At 40.0% G+C, this 21,635-nt stretch overlaps 1 protein-coding gene across 4 annotated transcripts in view; it reads left to right on the forward strand.

The window, feature by feature from the left end:
- The window catches only part of CAMK4 (calcium/calmodulin dependent protein kinase IV), a 306,840-nt gene that overhangs the window by 80,272 nt on the left and 204,933 nt on the right, over positions 1 to 21,635 (forward strand). For 2 of the 4 annotated variants that reach the window (XM_079917387.1, XM_079917385.1), the window contains exons 3-4: positions 561 to 688; positions 1,441 to 1,679. In XM_079917387.1, coding sequence (XP_079773513.1) covers positions 1,519 to 1,679 — 161 coding nt within the window. In that variant the 5' untranslated portion in view covers positions 561 to 688; positions 1,441 to 1,518. Of the gene's footprint in view, positions 1 to 560; positions 689 to 1,271; positions 1,680 to 21,635 lie in introns of those variants that run through there. The other 2 variants (XM_079917386.1, XM_079917388.1) reach the window with 2 other exon arrangements.

Below are 21,635 nucleotides of genomic sequence, written 5' to 3' on the forward strand. Positions count from 1 at the left end.
TTTTTTGGTAGTTCACCAATATAGCACAAAAGCTCTTAAGTGTAAGAAATTAATCAGTAATAGTGGAAACTATTGGACCGTGTTTACTGGTGTAATCAGGAATGGGGACACACTGAGAAGAGTTTAATGCATGTTGCAGGAAAGTCAGAAAAGAAAAAAGACTAAAAGTAATACCTGTGAAGTAAGATTAAATAAAGGGCTTAAAGTTATTTAGCCAGAAATGAGATATTATGTAATGTCTTTATATATACAAAGATTTATTACAGAATATAATGACTAATTGTTGTTCATTTCTGCTGAAATCTAAAAAAAGTTCAAGGGTAGAAATATAAATGATATAGATTTAACCAATACTTAGAAGGATAGCCTAAAGGTTTATGGGCAGACATTAGAATGCTTGTGATGGGACACATCTCTTGGGAAGAGGAAAGAGCTTTAAATGTAGCAGTCTTCTCTGTCATGAATGATGACAAGTCCTGCTTTAAGGCAGAGGGCTGGACTAGTTGGATTCCATAGGGCCCTTCCAAACCTGTAATTCTCTGGGTCACTTCTGTTGCTAGCCTTCAGAAGCTGGGAGTCAACTAGACATAGCAAATACCTGCCCTTTCAGGAACTCCAAAAGTGCCACAGGATGCAGTGCCAGCAGCAGCACGGCAGCACCTATTACAACTGAAGACTTCATTCAAAGGTGAGTCAGGTCACTGTGGACCCAGGCACTTCCCTTTCCTCCAGCTTTCACTGGCTCTGGGCATTGGAGCCCTGGAGGATCGGCGACCAGAGGACACCCTTCCCGGCCGTCAATATAACCTTTGACAGAGGGAGGAACAAGGGATGGCAGGCTAGCTGGTGCTGGGTGGGAGGGGCTCGCCACCTAGACGCGCTCAAGGAGAGATGAGTTGCGCCAGCAACAGCCAGGTCCCTTTCTCACCATCCTGCTGGCCACCCGGACCCATGTGCTCCCAGAGCGCGCTGGGCGCTCAACACTCGGAGCGATTGTCCCTGTGCGCTCGGTCTCTTCCAGGCACCCGATTCCAGCGGGAGGTAGCGTGGGATGATGCTTTGGCCCTTGTGCCTTCCCCAGTCTCCAGCATCCGGAGGCGCCCTAGCTGGCTCCACCGCAGCCACTGCCAGAGAGGGAGAAAGGAAAAAAAAGGGAGGGGGGTTGGAAAGGCACGGTGGAGGGAGGTAGGGAGGGAAGGACCGAAGGGGGAGGGAACCACTCTCCTTTGCAGTGCCTCCGCCTCCTCTCTCTCGCCAGCGGCGACTGGGGTTCTCCCTCCACACCGTCTCCCAGTTCCTCGGCCCCTTCTCCGCCCACCCTCCCGCCAGAGCGTGCAGAAAGGGAACCGCAGCCCGAGCGCGGCTGACGGCGCCGTGGGAGGCGGCCGTGGGTGTGTGCGTGTGTTTGAAGGACGCCACCTCTCGCTCCTGCGTTCGCAGGCGGTGACTGGCGGCGGGGCTTCTCGCTCCGGCAACGGTGGCGACCGCGGCGGCGGCTTCCGGAGTCCCGCCGCGAAGATGCTCAAAGTCACGGTGCCCTCGTGCTCCGCCTCGTCCTGCTCTTCGGTCACCGCCAGTGTGGCCCCGGGGGCCGGGAGCCTCATCCCGGATTACTGGATCGACGGCTCCAACAGGGATGCTTTGAGCGATTTCTTCGAGGTGGAGTCGGAGCTGGGACGGTAAGGCGGAGGGGGCGGGGTGGCGAGCTGGGGCGTTGGGGGGCGCCCTGGACCTGGTGGAGCCGGGCGCCCTGTGCGCGGTCTCGGGCTTCTGGGGAAGCCCGCGGCGCGCAGCGGGCGCTCTCCCTCTCGCAGCGACAGCTCCCGAGGATGCGGGAGCCGGCCTCCCTGCCCTCCGGTTTCTACCCGCTCTGGGAGAGAGCTCAGCACCATGCAAGTGCGAGTCGGGTCTCCCCGGGAGCGCCCAGGCCGGTGCAGCTGCTAGCAGCAGCCCGACTCTCTCCCACTCTCCCTCCTCCTCACCGCCTGCCACTTCCCTTGCGTGATAGCTCCCACCGCACGTGGGCCCTGCTTTCCCAACTGGTGTCTTTGCTCACGATTATATCTTGCCAGAGGGTCCTGTTTGTCTAGTTATTTTTTGGATTGGGGGGCGGAGGGAGCCTCTCCAAATCATGACAGAATTATTAAATTAGATTCTTTCTCTTTCCCCTCATCAAGCTCTTCAAAGCAAGTGGCACTAGAAATTAAACTTAAACACTAGCTTCCCTGCAGAGTCTGCTCAGGAGTGAAGGGGAAATGAATCATTTAAGAGAGTTGAAGGCAGAATAATGAACTAGTGTGGCTTTAAAGAAAAAGCAGCCCTTGGGGTGGTAATTAGTGAGAAGAGTTCTGCGGCTCTTCTTTCATGTGCTGGAGTGATTTGTTTAAATTATGTATGCAGAAAACCACCTCCCTGGGGTTGTAGAAATGTTCCTCATCCCTTCTGTGAAGATCCAAACAGGTAGTGGTTTTGCCATGTGAATGATGCCATATGTTCTCATATTTTTATCCATTGAAAAATATTTTTCCCTTCCTTCCTTTTTCCTTTTTTCCTTTCTGCTATCCATAGGTAAGGGACTTCTTTTCAACACTCATTTTAGAACCAGGCCCTTTATTATAGGGAATCTAAAGATGTAATTTCAGCGTTTAACAGGTTGAAGCTTCTGTACTTAACTATTTCTTTGCAATTTTATTTTCCATTCTTTTTTTGCTGGAAACAGTTTAGCTAACAGCCATTTTATTTTTCATGGCATTGGAGACTACAGTGTGGGATTCTGGATGTTGGTACCTAGTGGGACTGTAAGGGCCACTTTTCCCCTCCGAATTGCCACTACTATTAATGGCTCACTGAGTGCAGAAGGTGTGGAAGAAAAGCAAAACTTCTGAATGAAAATTTAGGAGTTGCCACTGTTTTAAAATGTTTCAGAATATTTGAGCATTGAATAATGCATACATAAACATCCTGTTCTGATCAAGTTTTTCAATGTTCATCTGAAGATCTGCTGTAGTATGCATTCCCTAGTAGGTTGAAAATGAAATATCTCCTTTTGTAAGGTTTGAAGCCTACATAATTGTATGATGAGCTGCAGTGGAACAGTGTAAGCTTCTGATTAAAGTGATAATCTACTTAAAATTGATGAGTTTTAGAAACTGCCACCTAGTAGAGGAAGTGCCTGATGGTACTCCAGGGACTGTCTCAACACCAAATCTAACTGCTTTCTGAGTAACGTTTACCTTAGATGCTCCTAATTGGCTATGACTTACCATCAGCACACGTTATCTTTGTGATTAAGCTTTGCCCTCAGGAAGCTCAAGAAATTTCCTTTAATGTAAGGAATGGGAAAATGGGTAGAAAAATAAATAAACTACAAATTGTGTGTATATACAAGATGGTAGACTTCATAGGGAAAACCTAAGGAATTTGGAGTTTATTATACTTTTTAAAACAGCTTGTTATATTTTGTACTAAATTTTGGAGCGTGAATATAAATCAATTATATATTGCTAAGACTCTCACTCTGCTAGCTAATCATTTGATTACCATGAAAATCACAGAATTAAAATATTTTGAGAAGAGATTTAAAATTGTTACTTCTGTCCTCTTTTTCAGTATTCATGTATATTAGGTAGGTTCTTTGTAGATGGCAGAATTGGTGAGGTGCATACTTATTCCATTTGGTTGAGACTTTGAGAAATATTATCACTTCATGGTCAAAGTTGTTTTTTTTTCAACAAAATAAACCTAAAACATAAAGCAGCTCTGTTACAAATACAATTAGTAAGAATCTATAAAGCCAGAGAATGCAACAGAATTATAATTGTAGATATTGACTGAGTGACAAGTTTTCTTCCTCACAAGTGATAAAGTTGAGGCTCAGTCGATTGGTTTCAAGTCTTTACTCTCTTTACTCCCAGTCTTGGGCCAAGTCTGCCTGCCAGTGGTGACTCTAAAGCCAAAATATTTAATTCATTAGTAACACAGTTGTTATTAAGAGTAAGAGAACAATGCCCCTAGTGTTGTGTGGTGCCATTGTGGTTAGTTCCAGGATGTAGACAGTTCTCTCCAGATCAAGTATAGATTAAGTTATAGAGTAATCTATTACAATTACGTGTTGTAAACTAGTGACTCCTGAATTCAAGAAAATTGGACAAATGACCATTAGGACAACATAGCTTGAGGATGTATTTGGGGATTTCAGGGAACAAAATTCCCAAGGCTGTAACCACTTGAATCCCCTGGATGGTACTGACAGCACCAATCCACCAATCCATTCAGACCAGGGTAGATGTGATAGCTTTCTTTTTTCAGGATGAGGGTGAGGCAGGAGCTGAAGCAGGGACTGAAGCAGGGGCCGAAGGGTGTTGAAAGGAATTATCTAAGAGTTTCAGGCAAACTAATTTATTTTCCCAAAAACCACATTTGAAAATACTGCTATGTTTATAAAATTTGTTTAAAAGTTTACAAAAATCAAGTTTACAACAAATTCAATTCTACTCAAAAAAATAAATTGACCGTGATCCTGTTCAGGACGCCATATCTTAAAGAGTGGTTGGTCCTTTGCCCAGTGATTTGAGAAATTGGTGTTTTAAAGGTTTTTCCAAGGGAGAAGGGACCCTCCCTCTGGTCTAGATTCTTCCGGGTGGTTTGGCAAACAGAGGGACAGGATTTGGCCTGGGCTGCTCTGTGGTGATGATTTGGCCCTGTGCATCCAAACCCATGTTCTCTCTTCAGTTATTTCTCACCTTTTGTTTCTATCTGTTGTATGAGATTGAAAGAATGTTTGTAACAAAATCAGATGTATTCCCACACACACACAAGTTCAGGGAAGCAAATGAAAGATAATTAGGACAAGAGAATAAAAGTGTGAAAATCACAGAATTAAAGTATTTTGAGAAATACTTAGGTTTGCTCTCTTTTTCAGTGTAGAAATTGAGTTTTTGGAATCTTTTCTTTTTTAATTTCCATTACATTTCACTATAGTTTCTTTAGGCTGATGACTTTCAGTACCTGCCCACCACCCAACTTGATTCACAATTTAAAAAAAAACTTATATAGCAACCTAATTTAAGCATAATTATATAGGATCCCTTGTTATGTGTGTTCTTGCTCAGGAAACAAATTTAGATAGTGAGTCATATGTGTATATAAAATGGAAATAAAAGCTTCATAAAACAATGTTTATTTTTATTACCAGCAGTGTACTCTAATATTTCCTATTCTGTGCTGTTTAATTTTATTCTAGTTCCTTAAAAATATTGGTTGAACCTACGTGATTTCACATCCCACTAGTAGGTTGTGATTCAGTTTGAAAAGTACTGTTTTAGGCCGTAAATCTGTGTATGCCAGATTAAAGTATGAGTATGAGTATCTTCCTTTCGAAAGATGCCATGCAGACCAATTGGTAACATTGAGTAGTGACTGATTGCATAGCTCTGTAAAGAAAAATCCCCCTGTCTTTCCTTCCAACATTATTGGGTTTCCCTTTTCAAACACTATTGGAAAAACTCTGGTTTCTCCACGAGGCCTGCTGAGTGGAGTGTATTCTGGACTGGCTGAGCAGTTCAGGAGGCTGGACCAGGAGCACCTTCACTGTGGAGTGGAGGAATCCAGAGGCCTGAGCAGGGCTGTAGTCCACTCGGTAACATGTAACTTTGTTCCCAGGTAATGGTCAGCAAATGCTTCCTGTAAGGAAACAGCAAAGTGTGCATTTTCTGAAAGGAGGGCTCCAACCTGTGCTCCTGGCTGGGGAGGAATCGGATCCTCTCTTTTCCCTTTTCCCTTCCTTCCGTTTGTTCAAGTCCATTCCTGAGCCGCTCTTAGCCAGTGCTTCTTGGGCTCTTGGTCTTTCCCTCACACTGTCCTGTAGGGCCCCACAGCCTATCCAGCGTATCCCCACAGCTGGCTATGGATCTCCTGCCACACGCACTGTACTTGGTATCTTAAGCTCTTTTGGGGATGATGTTGTTTTTTTTTTTTATCTCACTAGGAATTTAAAGTATACTTGTTCAGTCCCTCTCTTGTTCTCTGTGCACCTGATTCTCTTCTCAGGCAGTTGACACAGTAGCAAGGTGGGATTGCATTTGGGAGAACAGAAACTGGGGCTGCACAGGCTCTTCGCACCAACACTGACTACAAGTTCTGGAAGGCAGTGTCTGTAGATTTGGCTGGTTCACTCTTGTGTGCTCATTGCCTGGCATAGTACTCAGTACTCAGCAGGTGCTCAACAAATGATTTTGAAGAGAATGAATGAATGATAACAAAGTGGGCCAGGCACTGTGGGTCCTGATGTGATGATCTCAGTTCTAAGGACCCCAAGGAAAGGGAAATCTGGTGACATGTTTGACGTGTGTGACCATGATCTTAATCTCTTAATCTTAAAACCATCTCTTAATCTCTCAGCACTGGTTTCCTTTCTTGGCAGTATTGATAACTGCCACCTCTGTAGCTTGTTGGTATTGAAAATAATGCTGCTTTTCTGTTGGCAGAGTGCTTTGTGGCTCTGAAATGAAAGGGATTCAGTTTCACCTTTGCTATCATTTTACCACAGGCATGTTAGAATTAGGAGTTAAATCAACTTGAATTTAAAAGCATGAAATGCCTCCAAGCTATGCCAACCACTAAAGTTAATACATAGTAAATGCTAAATTTGAAAATACTCTCATTGTAAAGAGCCTTAAAGTCAAGTGAAGATTATGATAGGCTCATTAATTTAAGAATGCACTATTTTTCCATGTTTAAATACTGTTGCAAGGGTAAAAATAACTCCTAATTTGGAAAAATAAAAAATAAAAAGACACAGGTGCTATCAGCTTCTAAGTTGTTCTGGTGAACTTTACTTGAAAAAAAAGAAAGAAAGAGAACAAAAACACTAACCACAAAATAGCTTCAAAGACCTTTCTTGTAAATGCTTTACCCTCAGACACATCTGTGTGGATTATGTGTTTGCAATAATACTTTTGAGAATAAAGTACTGAGTGGTAGCCAAACGAACTGTTTCAACTACGAATTGTTATGTTGTTTTATGTTAATGATTTTTTTTTGCTAGCTTAAAAAGTAGTTCTCTTTAGACTCCCTTTCATGAAAGCTAACATCTAATAAAAAATACTGAATTTTAAAAATTTCAAGGTCAGGTTTATTCTGCAAAATATATTATTTGAGTCAATGAACCATATAGTTCAAGTCAAAGAATAACTTTACATGAAGTCAATAGCAGCTAGAATCAAAGTTTTACTCAAATTGTATTAATCTTTACCTTAATTACTTTTAAAAATCTATTTGATAGTGCAGGAAAATCTGAAAATTTCATAACTCCAATGGTTTAATTAGGAAGTTAGATCTAAATATTGATGGCATAGTATTAGCATATAAAGGACATGTACTCTTCAGTGCAGTCTATTTTAAAATTCTAATTGCTAATGGAGGGCAGTGGCTGTGTGGGTGATGTAAAATAATGAAAGGTTTGGGTGGGAGATTTTCCTCAGCAATCTTATCAGTGGCAGATCAAATCAGGACAGAGTGCTGCATAGAGGATGATTTATAATGATGGGCAAAAGGTAGTACCTGTAAAGCTTGCTCTTTCTCTCAGAGCAGTTTCTCAACTTTGGCACTGTAGACATTTGGGGCCAGATAATTCTTTGATGTGGGGCTGTCCTGTGCATTGTAAGATGTGTAGCAGTGTCCCTGGCCTCTGCCCACTAGATGCCAGAAGCAATCCTCCCCCAGCCACCCCACCCCCACCAATTGTGACTACCAAAAATGTCTCTAGACGTTATCAAGTGTCACACCCTCCTCTGTTGAGAACCACTGTCTCAGAAGCTTGAAGCTAGTCTTTTACATGATTTTCTTTTAGTTATGTAGATGGTTAACAAGGAGTTTGATGGAATAAAGTCATTTGGCTTTATTGATTATCTGCTACAACCAAATGTTTCTGACATTTTTGTGTATTACTGTTGATTTCTGTTGTATATGCATACCATCTGTGCTATAATTTGCTTAATATTTTTGTTTAAATCACCTCATTTTTGTTAACCTAAATTTATTTACTGAGAATACTTATTTCCATTAAATTGAAAACCAGTATTCATCCCATAAATAGACGCAATAAGAACAAAGCATTTTTCCTAAATCATAGCTAGAAATTCTTGCCTCCAGAAGGCTCCAAGCCTGAGAATTGTTTTCTCTTTGTTAAAAAGGGAGATTATCAAAGATTAGCAAAGTTAAAACCATAGTGGCACAAATTGAGGTTTTCTTCTTGATGTAATCAGATGATTGAAAATAATTGAAAAGAGAATAATGATGTCATTTTTTGATTTCTTGTTATTTAATTCCATGTCTTCATGCCACTTAATGTCCTCTCTGTTACAAGTCTGATCCTTTGAATAACTATGAGCTAGGCAATTTATGGTGTAGGGGGCAGGGTGAGGGGGACAGAGTATGAATGAATATGATAAATAAAACACTACTTGGCCTCCACATGTATAGTTTACTTGTAAGGCACCAACAATTAATCTAATATGAGATAGATAAATAAATAAAACTAATACCGGATGGAGATAATGAGAATTACAGCAGTCTTTACAACAGAGTGATAATTCTGACTGGGAAGATTGAGGTGTCTTCATTGGGAGGGGTGGATCTTGAATTTTGGCAGGATTTTAACAAGGTAGAGCTTTGGTGAAGAGCATTCCAGATGGAAAATACATTCTAAAGAAAAAGGCAAAAAAAAACCTGGCAGAAGAATGTGGGGTGTACATTTTATTTTTCAGACTTTACAAAGCATGAACATTGTAATGACAGATAAGGTTGGGAGGGTAGGTTGATTATCAGACCAAAGAAAGCCTGTAAAGAAAAAAAATGACTGAGTTTGTATCAACCGAAAACCAAAATTATAGATAAAGAGAAAGAAACCATTATGAGAACAAAAGGTGCCTATAGAAGCAGCTTTGTCTTGGGCCAAAGGTGTGGGACTCAGAACTTGACACTAACTCACAATGTAGATAAGTGAGGGGGGTGGGTAAGAGAGAACTTACCATGTTGGTTGAAAAAAAAGAAAGAAAAAAGAAACCCTGCAGCACTCTAGACTAGAATAAAAAGGGGAAGTGTGGGATTGAAGGGATTAAGATCAGTTACCTACACCGGGTAAAGAGCCTGTAAAGGGATAGACAGTAACTATTTTAGGTGTTGTGGGCCCACAGATCTCTGTGGCAACTCTCAACTCTGATGATTGAGTGAAAACAGCCATAGACAATGCAGAAACCAATGCACATGGCTGTGTTCCAATAAAACTTTATGACAGTAAAATTTCAATTTCATATAATTTTCACATCACATTCTTTTGATTTTTAAAAACCATTTTAAAATGTAAAAACTCTTCTTAAGTTGTGGACTGTTCAAAAATAAGTGACTGCTGTATTAGGCCCTTGGCCGGAGGTTTGCTGACCCCTGACCTAGATCAGTCAAGGTAAACTTCTACTCCTCCTCAGTTATACAAGAATTTCAGGTTAAAATGATCTCAAAACTTCATTTATTCAAGGAATTACCTTTAATCTCCCTTTTACTTTGAACATGTCAACCTGATATTAGTTTTTCCAGTGGGCACAGGCTTTAAGTTCATTCTCATCCTTTTTCTACATCTGTTGAAACTATATCAGTTGCAGTTCTTAACCTACGTAGCACGTTGGCTAGCTCCAATCATCATTCATGTTTCTGAAAATGAAGTAGCTTTATTTGAAGTGTGTTTAAGTTAAATTTCCATACTATTATCAGCATTCACATTCAAAGACTATTGGAGGGTCATTTGTTTTGTGTATAATAATTAGATTTCAAGTTGCTCATTCTTCTATTATATTTGAAGTGACAGTCATTATAAAGTAATATGCTAAATCAATGAAGATTTGCTTCTAATTAGTAAAGTTTAATTCATTTTTCTGTTTACTAATATATTATCTGCATGTTGAATAATCCTTCTATATGCCATACACATATGACAGGTGGACTAATTAAGGTCCTTTAAGTTGAGATTGTTTAAATAAGCATTTTTTTAATGAAAAGTTATTCTTTCTTAGTTTGAATAGAGTTTAGAGCTAACTAAAGCATTCACTCATATCTTAACTAGAGCAGAGGTCTCCAAAGTGAGATGTTCATATCCAGGGGTTGCATAGTATAATGGGATGCTAGAAGAACATATTTTTTTTTCTAATTTTTGCTTTTTTAAAATGTTTTGAAAAGAACATTACATATTGGTTCAATAGCATATGTATTGCATTTATAGGTACATAAGTATACACAATTTGGGAGCATGTGCTCAAAACATTTTATTTGATGATTACTGGATCAAAGAATGGTAGTTCTGAGTGGTTACTGAATAAGTTTTTTACTTATATTTAAATACTAACATTTTGCTATATGAAAATGATTTTAAAGCAAATACATAGATCAAAATGCAGACAGAAATCATATTGCAAGGTGTGACTTTGTGCAGAAAGGGGAAGTGGGCACATATGTGCACTTGTTATGCATTTTGAGACTGCCTGATGAAAGATTTTGATAAGAACATAACTGCCATTGTAACCAAAAAAGTCATACGGCAGAGTAAAGAAAAAGAGAAAAGGAATACAGTTTGCCCATCAAGCAGAGGGTTAAATGAATTTTGTTTTTCGTTGTTGTTGAACCCAAAATTCATAGACAAGAATCTCAATTTCAAAATACCTAACTTACTTCATGGTAAATTTTGTCACCTGCTGCCTTAAGCAGCTGACTGCATTTGCCTGAAGTGTTTGGTGGGCAGGGGTTGGAGAGTTGTGAGCATTAGTGCCAGGATGCTGAGTTTAACTTGGTTAACAAATGCATCACCATCAGTTAATTACTTCTTAAGTCATGCTTCAGGGTGATATGGTTGAAAAATTCACCAAAATTTTGGTGCAAAAATATTTTTTAAAAAAACTAGACTAGAGATAACACTCTGTTCAGAATGGTCTGCTAAAAAAGTAATACATGTGACTTGCTCTTAACTGTTTTCTTTACTAGTTTGTGGTAGCATTCTTCGTTAAAAGTGTACTTTCTTTGATTTGTCATGATTATAGACAGAATTTGACTAATATTACAAACCAGAACAAACAAGAGTAGGGGATAACAAATCTGTAGTTATGTTTACACATTTATTGTTACTTACAATGCAGTATTTGAATGATTTCTTCCCACTTTCAGTCTTCATGGACTGTTTAGTAGGGACTTTTGCTTGCATTGTACAGAATCTTGTACTTTTAATTTTTTAAATTTATTTATTTATTTTTAATTTTTGGCTGCATTGGGTCTTTGTTGCTGCATGTGGGCTTTCTCTAGTTGTGGCGAGCGGGGGCTACTCTTCGTTGTGGTGTGTGGGCTTCTCATTGCGGTAGCTTCTCTTGTTGTGGAACACGGGCTCTCATCACGGGCTTCAGTAGTTGTGGCTTTGTTGCTCTGTGGCATGTGGGATCTTCCCGGACCAGGGATCAAACCTGTGTCCCCTGCCTTGGCAGGTGGATTCTTAACCACTGCGCCACCAGGGAAGTCCCTCTTGTACTTTTCAGCTTGGTCTGCCTTACTTCTTGTACTATCTTGAAGGGATAGTTAGTGACTCTTTAACTTAATGACAACTGTCCATGTGGGACTTTCACAGACATACAAAATTGTTCTTTAGTTGTGACAACTAGTCAGTCCAAGTGTTATCTTTAACAGGATATAAATGCACTGCTACCTATTCATTCAAGTTAATCTTACCTATTTTTTCAAAGCTCCCTGTTAGGACAAGCACGGAGAAAATAAGACTATGTTATTAAATGTGACCAAATTCAAATTATATAATTCAGTAAATCAGCCTGGCCTAGAGTGTTCAGTCATAATAAGCCTCTGAAGCTTTCTTGTGTGAGTGGAAACATTTTTAGTGGTTCCTATGGGACTCGAGTGAGTCCTTCCTCTCCTTTTTCCCTCAGTGTGAACACATAAGGTAATAAAAATGTTCAGTGAAGTAAACTTGAGTTCTGATTGTAACCTGTATCTAGAAGCGAATTAAACACATAATAATAAACAGAGCTTGTCATGTGTATGTATGCCACATCAGCAGAGTGGAAGTCTGAGGAAATTGTCAGGATAATTCACAGCAAATGGTACAGTTCTTTCAAATCTTGAGGTACTGAGGAAATGGAATGTCAAGACTGAGCTGAGGGCCCCAGGGAGCAGATGAGGTTCTGGCCCAGGCCAGGAGGGGGCAGCAGAGCTCCAGTCCCGGCTTGAGCTGGCAGATGGTGGAGGGGAGTGATGCTCAGGGAGCCGCAGCCCAAGGGGACAGTTGGGCAAGGCAGCTACTCAGGAAAGCTTTGAGGCTGGGGGAGCAAGTAGGGCATTCTGGACAGTTGAGAGTGGAGATGAAGGAGGACTGCTGAGCCAGGCAGGTGCTAAGCCAGAAGCTGAGCTAGAAGGTGCAGGGTGCAGGCAGGAAAACAAGAAGGATTAAATTGCTGCTTGATGGCTGGGTCCCTTTGGGCATAACACTAGACCTCACTAAGCCTCATTTCTAAAGTGAAGATTTGTGGTAGTATATCCACCACAACGTTGCTCTGACGATGAAATTAGATCGCATATGTAAAAACACTTAGCTCCATGGTTGGCACTTAAGCTTAATATCGTGCCCCAGACAGGATACAAGGTGGGAGGTAGGGGATGATGATTCCAAATTAGGTAGCTACAGGGTAAAAAACCTTAGTCCAACTTACTTGGGTCTTTTAGCATTCTGACTCCAACTTGCCTGCCAGCCTTGTTCCCCACCACTTCTAATTACCACCATGGAGTATTTACCAGGAACTTGGTGTTGAGATTTTCCTTTTTTTTTTTATGTGCATTGCTAATTATTTCAATAATACAACAAGGTGATCAACACGAGCATCATTTTTCAGATGAGGAGCCTGAAGCTCAGAAAGGTTAAGCAGCTTGTCCAAGCTCACGCAGCTGGGGAGGGGAGCAGAGCTGGGATTCAAGACCAGGTTGTCAGACTACAGTGCTCCTCTCTTACCTGCCATCCTCAAGGGACCCCTCATGGGCCTCATATCTCCATGGTGTTGTGCATGAAACTCTCCTGGCCTGAAACGCCCTTCTCCTTCTAATTCCTCCAGGAGAGTCACCCTGCCCCATAAGCCGAAGGTTTCTCCTGCCTCCCGGCTCTTATACCATGTCACACATTTATTGTCTTACAGGTAAATGCTTTGTGGCCTTCACCACCAGAGCATCTGTTCCTCAGACAGAGGAACCCTGAATCTTATCCATCCTTTGTCCCCATTACTAAGCCCATTCTCCAGCTTACTAGCTGCCCCCCATAACTGCTTAATAAGTGTTTGTGGAATAGCGAGTGAATGAATAAATATTAGAAGAATTAGATGAACAACTGCAGGAAAATGAGCACACTCTGACCAAGATGCCCATGTACCCCTTCCCCCACTTTGAATATCTATCTAACTTTGGTCACAACCTCAGAATCTGCCTGCAGTGTCTCAGAAACTAACCTGAGTTAATCTAGGCTAATGTGGCAAGCAGAGCTTGAGGAAAGTGATGTACTTTTCCTTTCCCAGATGCCCACCATTGTTCTTCTCCCGATGTTGGGGGATGCAGTCAGGAGGCCCACTTCACAGGCAGTATAGCGCGGCCTTGGCTTTATCTAGGAGCTGCCTTCTGGCATTACCACCTTGGTATCCACTGTGCATCCGTATCCATACCTGTTGGCTTTCCAAGTGCCCGTGCCTGCCAGCTCCCAGCATATTATTTCCTCAGCAGCTGGCACAGGATTTTTTTGTTGCCAACTAGAAGCTCAGCTATTAAAAAATAAAACTTGGCCCATCTTGAGAATCATATGTTTCCATCAGAACTTGGATCTACATTCTGGCACAACTCATAGAGTCATGCACCTCTCTCAGGACCAAGAACCCAGTGTTCCTCTGGGTCTCTGACCACACTTTCACCTGCTTGTTCCAAATGCGGTTTCCAACCTGGAGTAACCTGTGATGCTTGTGATTTGTTGAGCACCAGTTTACCAACATTTAGTTGGTCTTTTTGAATTTATTAACTTGTTCAGTGTTTCTTTAGCACTAGATTGCCTTCTCTGATCGTTTGTGTCAGTTTTATGTCTTAAATTGTTAATTCTCAAGAATCAGGTTCATGTTTCCTCAGTTATTGAGAAGCTAACAGACAACATGGAGGCATGGAGTAAACACTGCATGACTTTGCATGAGCTTGAGGCAGTCCAAGAAAGGAGATGTTAATATTTATAAATATCTGACTGCTGTTCTTTTGTATTTCACATACTGAAAATAATGTGTGGTATAACCTTAAGGTTTTCCATATCTTCAGACAAAAGGACAGTTGGGGAGGTTTAAAATAACTGCTGTAGATGGGTCTTTCTGTATAATTTTTACAGTTTGCTTTTCTTATAAGAAGAGCACTAAAATTAGAGAATATTAATCATTTTGTAGCTTTGAGATCTTATTTGTGCCAACTTTAACTTTGTCATATATTTATTAATTTTTTATTGAGAATAATACATTCTTCACTGGAAAGTTAAATAACCAGACCCAGAATCACTGCAACTTGACTGTGATTCAGAAATAAATAAGGGAGTCCTGGAAATCATTTAAGGATGTTAAAAAAAAAAACAAAAACAGATGTGATTAGGAATATTTTAAAGCAGGCTGTAGTCTGTGTACACCGATAAAAACATATCACATAAAAAAGACTTCTTGTATTAAAATGACATCGGTAATAGCCATGCATAAAGAATATATTTCTCTAACTTGATACCTAACTAGTAAAATAAAGTTTGACTTTTGGTTTCATCATACGTTTCTTTAGTAGCTGCTGTTAATTGTCTTAGTCTCTTTTCTGGTGAAGGGATTTCTTTGAAGCACTTAAGAAACAAATGAATAAACTTTGAGAAAGGTGTTAATGAGATACAAATGGCTAGGAGAAAAGGGGAAAAAAATAGAGACCAGATGACTTAGGAGGTGTCTTACTGACTGTCATTCAGGTAAGGGGTATTAATTCTGGAATGGCTCTCTGTAAAGAAGGAGGTGATTAGATATCACAATCCTAAGTGATTGGATATCACTGTCTTTTGAAATGTCTTCTGATTCCAAGATTCTGAATATGAGATGGCTATAGGCACTCTGAGAATAAAAATCAGGGCTGCAGGCCATATAAAATGAACCCATGATTCCAATGGATATTAATAGAACCCCCAGTGGCAACTGTGGTGTAAAAATACATTCCAACTCTGGTACCTATTAGCTGTCTATTGTTAATGATTTTTTTAAACTGTAATGAGCTTCATTTTCCTCATCTGTAGAATGAAAATACTAGTGCCTTTCTCACAGGATTATTGCAAAGATTTTAAAAAGACAAATTATGTGACTATTAAGCAAAAAAAACTGTGCACATACTGCATGAGACTTTTTATTTTAATAATAATAATAAATTTTTTTTACTATTAAATCCAGACTTTATTTGGATTTCATCAGCTTTTCCATTAATGTCCTCCCTCTCTTCCAGGCTCTAATCCAGGCAACCACATTGCATTTAGTTGGCATGTTTCCTTGCCTCCTCTGATATGTGACACTTTCTCAGTCTTTCCTTGTTTTTCATGACCTTGACAGTCTTGAGGAGTATTGGACAGGTGTCCTGTAGAGTGCCCCCTAATTTGGGTTTGCCTGTCATTTTTCCACATGATTAACTGGGGTAGTGAGTTTTTGGAAAGAATACCACAGAGGTGAAGTGCCCTTCTTGTCATATCCTGTCGGGGTACTCGAAGCCACCTGACATCTCTGATGATTTTAACCTTCATCACTTGGTGAAAGTGGTGTTTGCCAGATTTCTCTGCTGTACGGTTACTACTTATCCCTTCCCCTACTCTGTCTAGTCTTTGGAACTGAGTCGCTAAAGCTAAAATAACCAACTCTTGGGAGGGAGGGAGATTAAGCTCCACCTCTTGGAGGGAGGAATATCTACATATTATTTGTAGTTTTGTAGAGAAGATTTGTGAGGTATTGTTTTATTACTAATAAATTCTTATATGTATATAAGATGATTGGATATCTTAAGTCATTTTCCAAAATTCTTTTTAAAATATACTGCCAGGGCTTCCCTGGTGGCGCAGTGGTTGAGAGTCCGCCTGCCAATGCAGGGGATGCGGGTTCGTGCCCCGGTCTGGGAAGATCCCACATGCTGCGGAGCGGTTGGGCCCGTGAGCCATGGCCGCTGAGCCTGCGCGTCTGGAGCCTGTGCTCCGCAATGGGAGAGGCCACGACAGTGAGAGGCCCGCGTACCGCAAAAATAAATAAATAAAATAAAGTAAAATATACTGCCAGCATACATCATGCAATTAGGAATGTACTAGATGGTGAGAAACTTTGAATCTGGTAGAAGCTGTCCCTGGAATCTTGTGCTTAGACAGTGGAGAGTATTGGAGATGTGTGTTTAAGGGGAAGGTGTGAAGTCAAAAACTCTCTTTTGTTTTGATGGAGGTAGATAGGCTCTAGACAGTAGTTGGTCTCTTTCTGTGTCTTGTAGGTGCATAATTCATAATAGGAATGGCTCTCATTTCAGATGGGCTGCTGAACTCTCCGTTGGAAGACCATACAGGCAACTGTGATGCAGGTTATTCAAACTGACTCCATCTTCCACTCACCTCCAACCAACAGCCATTACCAAACCTGCTTCTCTATTTGTGTATTCCATCTCAGTAAATGTTACCACCATCTACCTTGGCTCCCTACCTAGGATCATGGGAGACATTCTGGATTTTTCCTTCACCCCTGCTAATAAGACATATTCTTTCACTTAACAGAGATATGATCCTGGGAAAGTCCCTTATCCATTCTGAGTCTCAAAAGAGGTATAATAATCTCATAAATTTATTATGAGGATTCAGTGAGATCATGCATTATAAAGTTCTTGGCATGATGTATATTGCACAATTCAATGGAAGTCATTGGGTGTGACCTCTCTTAAATATATTTTAAATCAGGGGTCCTGGTCCTTTTAGTTCTATAAATTAGGAACTCTTTCCTAGAGTACTGCACTGGTATCTTAAATATTGTCTCTACTCTCATCCACTTCCCACTCTGCTTGGAAGGTGACCTTTCAAAGACCAAGTCTGATTATGCCACTCCCCTACTTAGAATCTTTTAACCTCTTGCACCCCATCCAGGATGTGGAACCCTTTTACACGAACAGCAGGTCTTTTCAAAACAGCTCCTGTCGCTTTCCTGTCTTACCTTCACCAAGCCTGCATTCTCATCTTGGGTTCCAGCCCAACCAGCTATTTTTCCTCATGTAGGATCTGTCATGCTGCCCCATTTCAGTGTGCAGTGTGCAGCACCTCCACTGTCTTTTCCCCAATGAGCACCCTTCACACCATACACTCCTTGTCTACTATATGAACACCTTTTTCTTCTTCGTGTGAGCACAGGAAAGCCTTGCGTGACTCAGAGGAAGGCCATCTTACACTCTGCTTCTGTAGCTCTGGTGTACTGCTAGCAGGATCTCCTGCCTCTGCATCTTGATTGGGGTGCTTCTAAGATAGTTTCATTCCCAGGTGCCTGCACAGGCTCTGTCAGAGGGAAGATTTTTTTACTTCTTTGCTAAGGATATAGGTTATATTTTGATTGAGTTAATATAACTGAAAGTTTTACTAGCCCTGTGGTGGTCCCTGTTCCTTTCTAGGCCAACCATGTCTTTTCTCTTCTTTTTTCTTTTCTTTTCCTCTTTTGAAGCTTCAGAGAGGATGAGGCAGGATTCAGGCAAATATCTGGGAGAGGGGCATAGATAATGGTTCTCTCCTGTTTTCAAAAAGGGACACTGTTGGTGGCATTGTCAAGCCTCAAACTGTAAAAACACTGAAAATATCGTGGCTAAATGTGCATATGACTAAAATGTGTGTACATCTACACCATTCTTAAGATTCTTACTTAGATTTTCAGAACTGTAGAGCTGGATAGCACCTTAGAAAATCAAGCCAAGGGAAGGCACATGTCTTTCCCAGCTCTCCAAAGCTAGTTAGTAGTAGAAGTGGGCCAGAACCTTGGCCTTCTGTACTTTGACTCTGTGACACACTTCCTTCCCTCGCGAGTGCCATTTAAGAAACCAGGGCTTAAATTAAGCCACTCCAAGCTCTTCCTCCTAGAGCTTTCCTGAGTTACTTCAGAATACAACATTCCTTAATCACCAAGAAGCTCTTACAGATTATGATTTTTAAATTGGCACTATTTTCTATTTTGTATGTTGTGCTTCATTTTTTTTTCTTTTTTTTTTTGCGGAGGATGTAGTCTTAAAAATTAAAATGCAGCAAAACTATTAAACATTGGATATTTTACACTTAATTTCTTTCACATTTTGGACAGTGTTCATTTACTTTGTAAAAAAAACCTCTGTCCCTAAATGTATTGAAATTACGTTTAAGAGTCTTAGCATGCATGTCAGAGTGCAGTCTGTTCCTGTTGGTCTTTGGGGGCTGAAATTCTCATTCTTATACAACTCATTAAGAAACTAGTCAATATGGGAACATATGTATATGTATAACTGATTCACTTTGTTATAAAGCAGAAACTAACACACCATTGTAAAGCAATTATACTCCAATAAAGATGTTAAAAAAAAAAAGAAACTAGTCAAATATGTAAGTGCCCCATCCACTTTAAAACGGCTACCTATGTTAAACTATAATATAAATAAATAGGCTTTCTTTGTTCTTCCTGAGTCCAGGAAAATTGAATGTTTGAGCAGATGGATTAATATATTACTCCAATATTTAGCACTACTTAGGAACTGGAAAAATTACATGGAGGTATTGTTGTGGTGCCTGCACATGTCATGAGACGAAGGCTATTTTCTTATAGCTGGGGATGCTACTGATTCCAAAAGTCATTTATAACAGAAATATATTGGATATTTATTCTTAATTTCAATTAATGCTGCCAGCATCTGATTTGCATTAAATAAATATTCTTGTTTTTTCTTCCTAACCCCAGTAGTTTTGCTGACTACAGTGATAGGCTGTCAAGTTAGGTTTGAATTCCTTTAACTAAGAAAAACTATTTTTATTTATTGTTGATAGAAATGACAGAAATTTTCATTATCTACAACAGGGAAAACTGCAACAATGTCTTATTTTGTTCCCATGCCTATATCTAAGCCTGTGCTGAAGAATACAACACTAATAATATTTAATACTATATCTCATCTTCCTTTCTTAGTATGCCTTCCCTGACGTGAGTCAGCACAGCCATTTTTAAATTTCTCTCAAATAACTTCTACTTTGGCCCCTTCAATCTGGTTTTTATCCTCATAATTCCATTAAAAAGTGACAGGTGAGTTCCACTAGACTTCCACCTCCCAAATTGATTCTCTGATCTCACTTTTTAAACCTCTTAACTGCCTGTCAGTGTGCTGATAAATTTTCCCTTACCTTTTTAAAAGTGATAAGATAACCATGCTCTGCATGCCATGGAATGCTGAGCGTTCATAGACGAAGTTTACTGGTGTAAATAAAACTTACCATAAGATTCTATTGGGTGTTCATAATCATGTGGACAGTGTTATCAGTCCCAGAACAAATGGTACTCACAGGTCCCAGGAGCAAATGGTTCTCACAATGTATAACCTGTGTTCAGCCAAAGCACATTTTTAGTTCTATTCTTCAATATCTATTTATAACAAGAATCAATGTTGGCAGTTTTTCCTGCCACCATGTAGAGCAGGGATTCCTAACTTTAATCCGTAGACCTCTATGCCTATGTTTTAGGACTATATGAAACTCCTGAAATTGAAAGCAAAATATTGCGTGTGTAATCATTTTTCTGAGGAAAGTGGCCATAGCTTTCATCAAATTTTCAAGGCTGTTTAAGCAGCCTTGATGTTTGAGGTTTACCCAGACATATATATTCTTACATCTGCTCAGAACATTTGGGTAGCATGAAGCTTGTATTGGCCTAATCATTTAGCAAACTTTTTTCCCTTTTCTGCTGCCCTGCCCAGTCCATTTATCCTTAAACAGAGATTTTTATATTCTTATATACTCAGTTTTTACCTCTTCTGTATTCCCTTTAATTAGTTAGGATACTGTTATATGCAGGTGCAATTCAACAAGCATATATCAAAGTGCCAAAAGAAACCCAACTCAGATTATGTTAAACAACGAAATGGATTAATTGGCTCAAATAAGTAGAGTCCAGAGGTTGTTCAGGTTTTACATGTGGTTTAACTTGGAACACATTTATTTTTCTTCATTTCTTTCAGCATTGCCCTCCTAAGTTTGTTGGCTTGTCTTCATGCCAGCTTTCCTCATGGTAGCAAAATGCAGCAGTTTCAGTCCTGATGTTGGCAACCAACCATCATCATCCAGGACAGTAAGGATCTTCACTTCCTTGTACCACTTAATAAAGCAGAATCAGTCAACGTGGTTGAGGAGCATCAGTGCATTAATTGACTTAACCTGTATTACCATCATACTTGAACAAGTCACGGAGACAAAGGGGAAGAGAGTACAGTTTTTGATTAGTGTTAGTCAGGGTCTACTTTTAGGACTCTGGCATTTCCAACTTGGAGGTGGAGGTAGGTGCTGGTAGGAAAGATGCTGAGAAGCAGCTAACAATATTTATTATGTCCCTTAAATTAAGTGGGGTTCAGGCATACGGCTCCTGGTATCTGATTGCAGTTATGCTGTAGAAGATACGATTTTACTGAGGTAGAAGATGGGACTTTATTGCGTGCCCTAAAGAAAGTTATGTAAAACATTAGTTCCTTGGGATGTTTCATCAGAGTTCTGCCAGAGAAACAGAACCAGTAGTTAATACACACATGCACACAAATGCACATTTATTTAAAGATTATTTATTTTAAGTAATATTTTAAATGTTATAAAATATAAATAAATACTCATTTATATATTATTTATTTATTTCAAGGAATTGGCTTATGTGATGTGGAGGCTGGCAAGCCCAAAGTTTGTAGGGCAGGAAGGCAGACTAGAAACTCTTGGGCAGGAGCTGATGCTATAGTCTTGAGGTGGAATATCTTCTTTCTCAGGGAAACCTCAGTTTTGTTCTCAAGGGCTTTCAACTGGTTGGATGAAGCCCACCCACATTATTGAAGGTAACCTCATATACTTTAATGTCACCTAATTATAGACGTTAATGATACCTACAAAATACCTTCACAGAAACATCAAGACTGGTGTTTAATTGAATAACAGGCTACTATAGCCTAATGAAGTTGACACATAAAACTAACCATCACAGATGTTAATAATTGTAAGGTCAAAGAAGGGTTCTGTGTTTAAACAAATTTGAGAAATATTATATTAAACGTTGCTCTAGGACTTTTCATTCTTTAATGTGCTCAAGGACATTGTGGTTTTGAACTATTTCTCAAACTTGTTTGATCAGGGACATTTTTTTTGTTCCCCTGAAGACTCTCACTGTACTAGTGAATACATTTTGGGAAACACTGGATTAAATTATGACTGAGAAAAAGGGTTTTACTGTAACTATGGGCAATTTTATTTGTCTGTATGTTTCTGTTGTTTGTGTTTTTAAATGTATTAGTGTGTGCTCCTCTTTCTC

Source organism: Stenella coeruleoalba, assembly GCF_951394435.1.
Source record: "Stenella coeruleoalba genome assembly, chromosome: 3".
Lineage (NCBI taxonomy): Eukaryota > Metazoa > Chordata > Mammalia > Artiodactyla > Delphinidae > Stenella > Stenella coeruleoalba.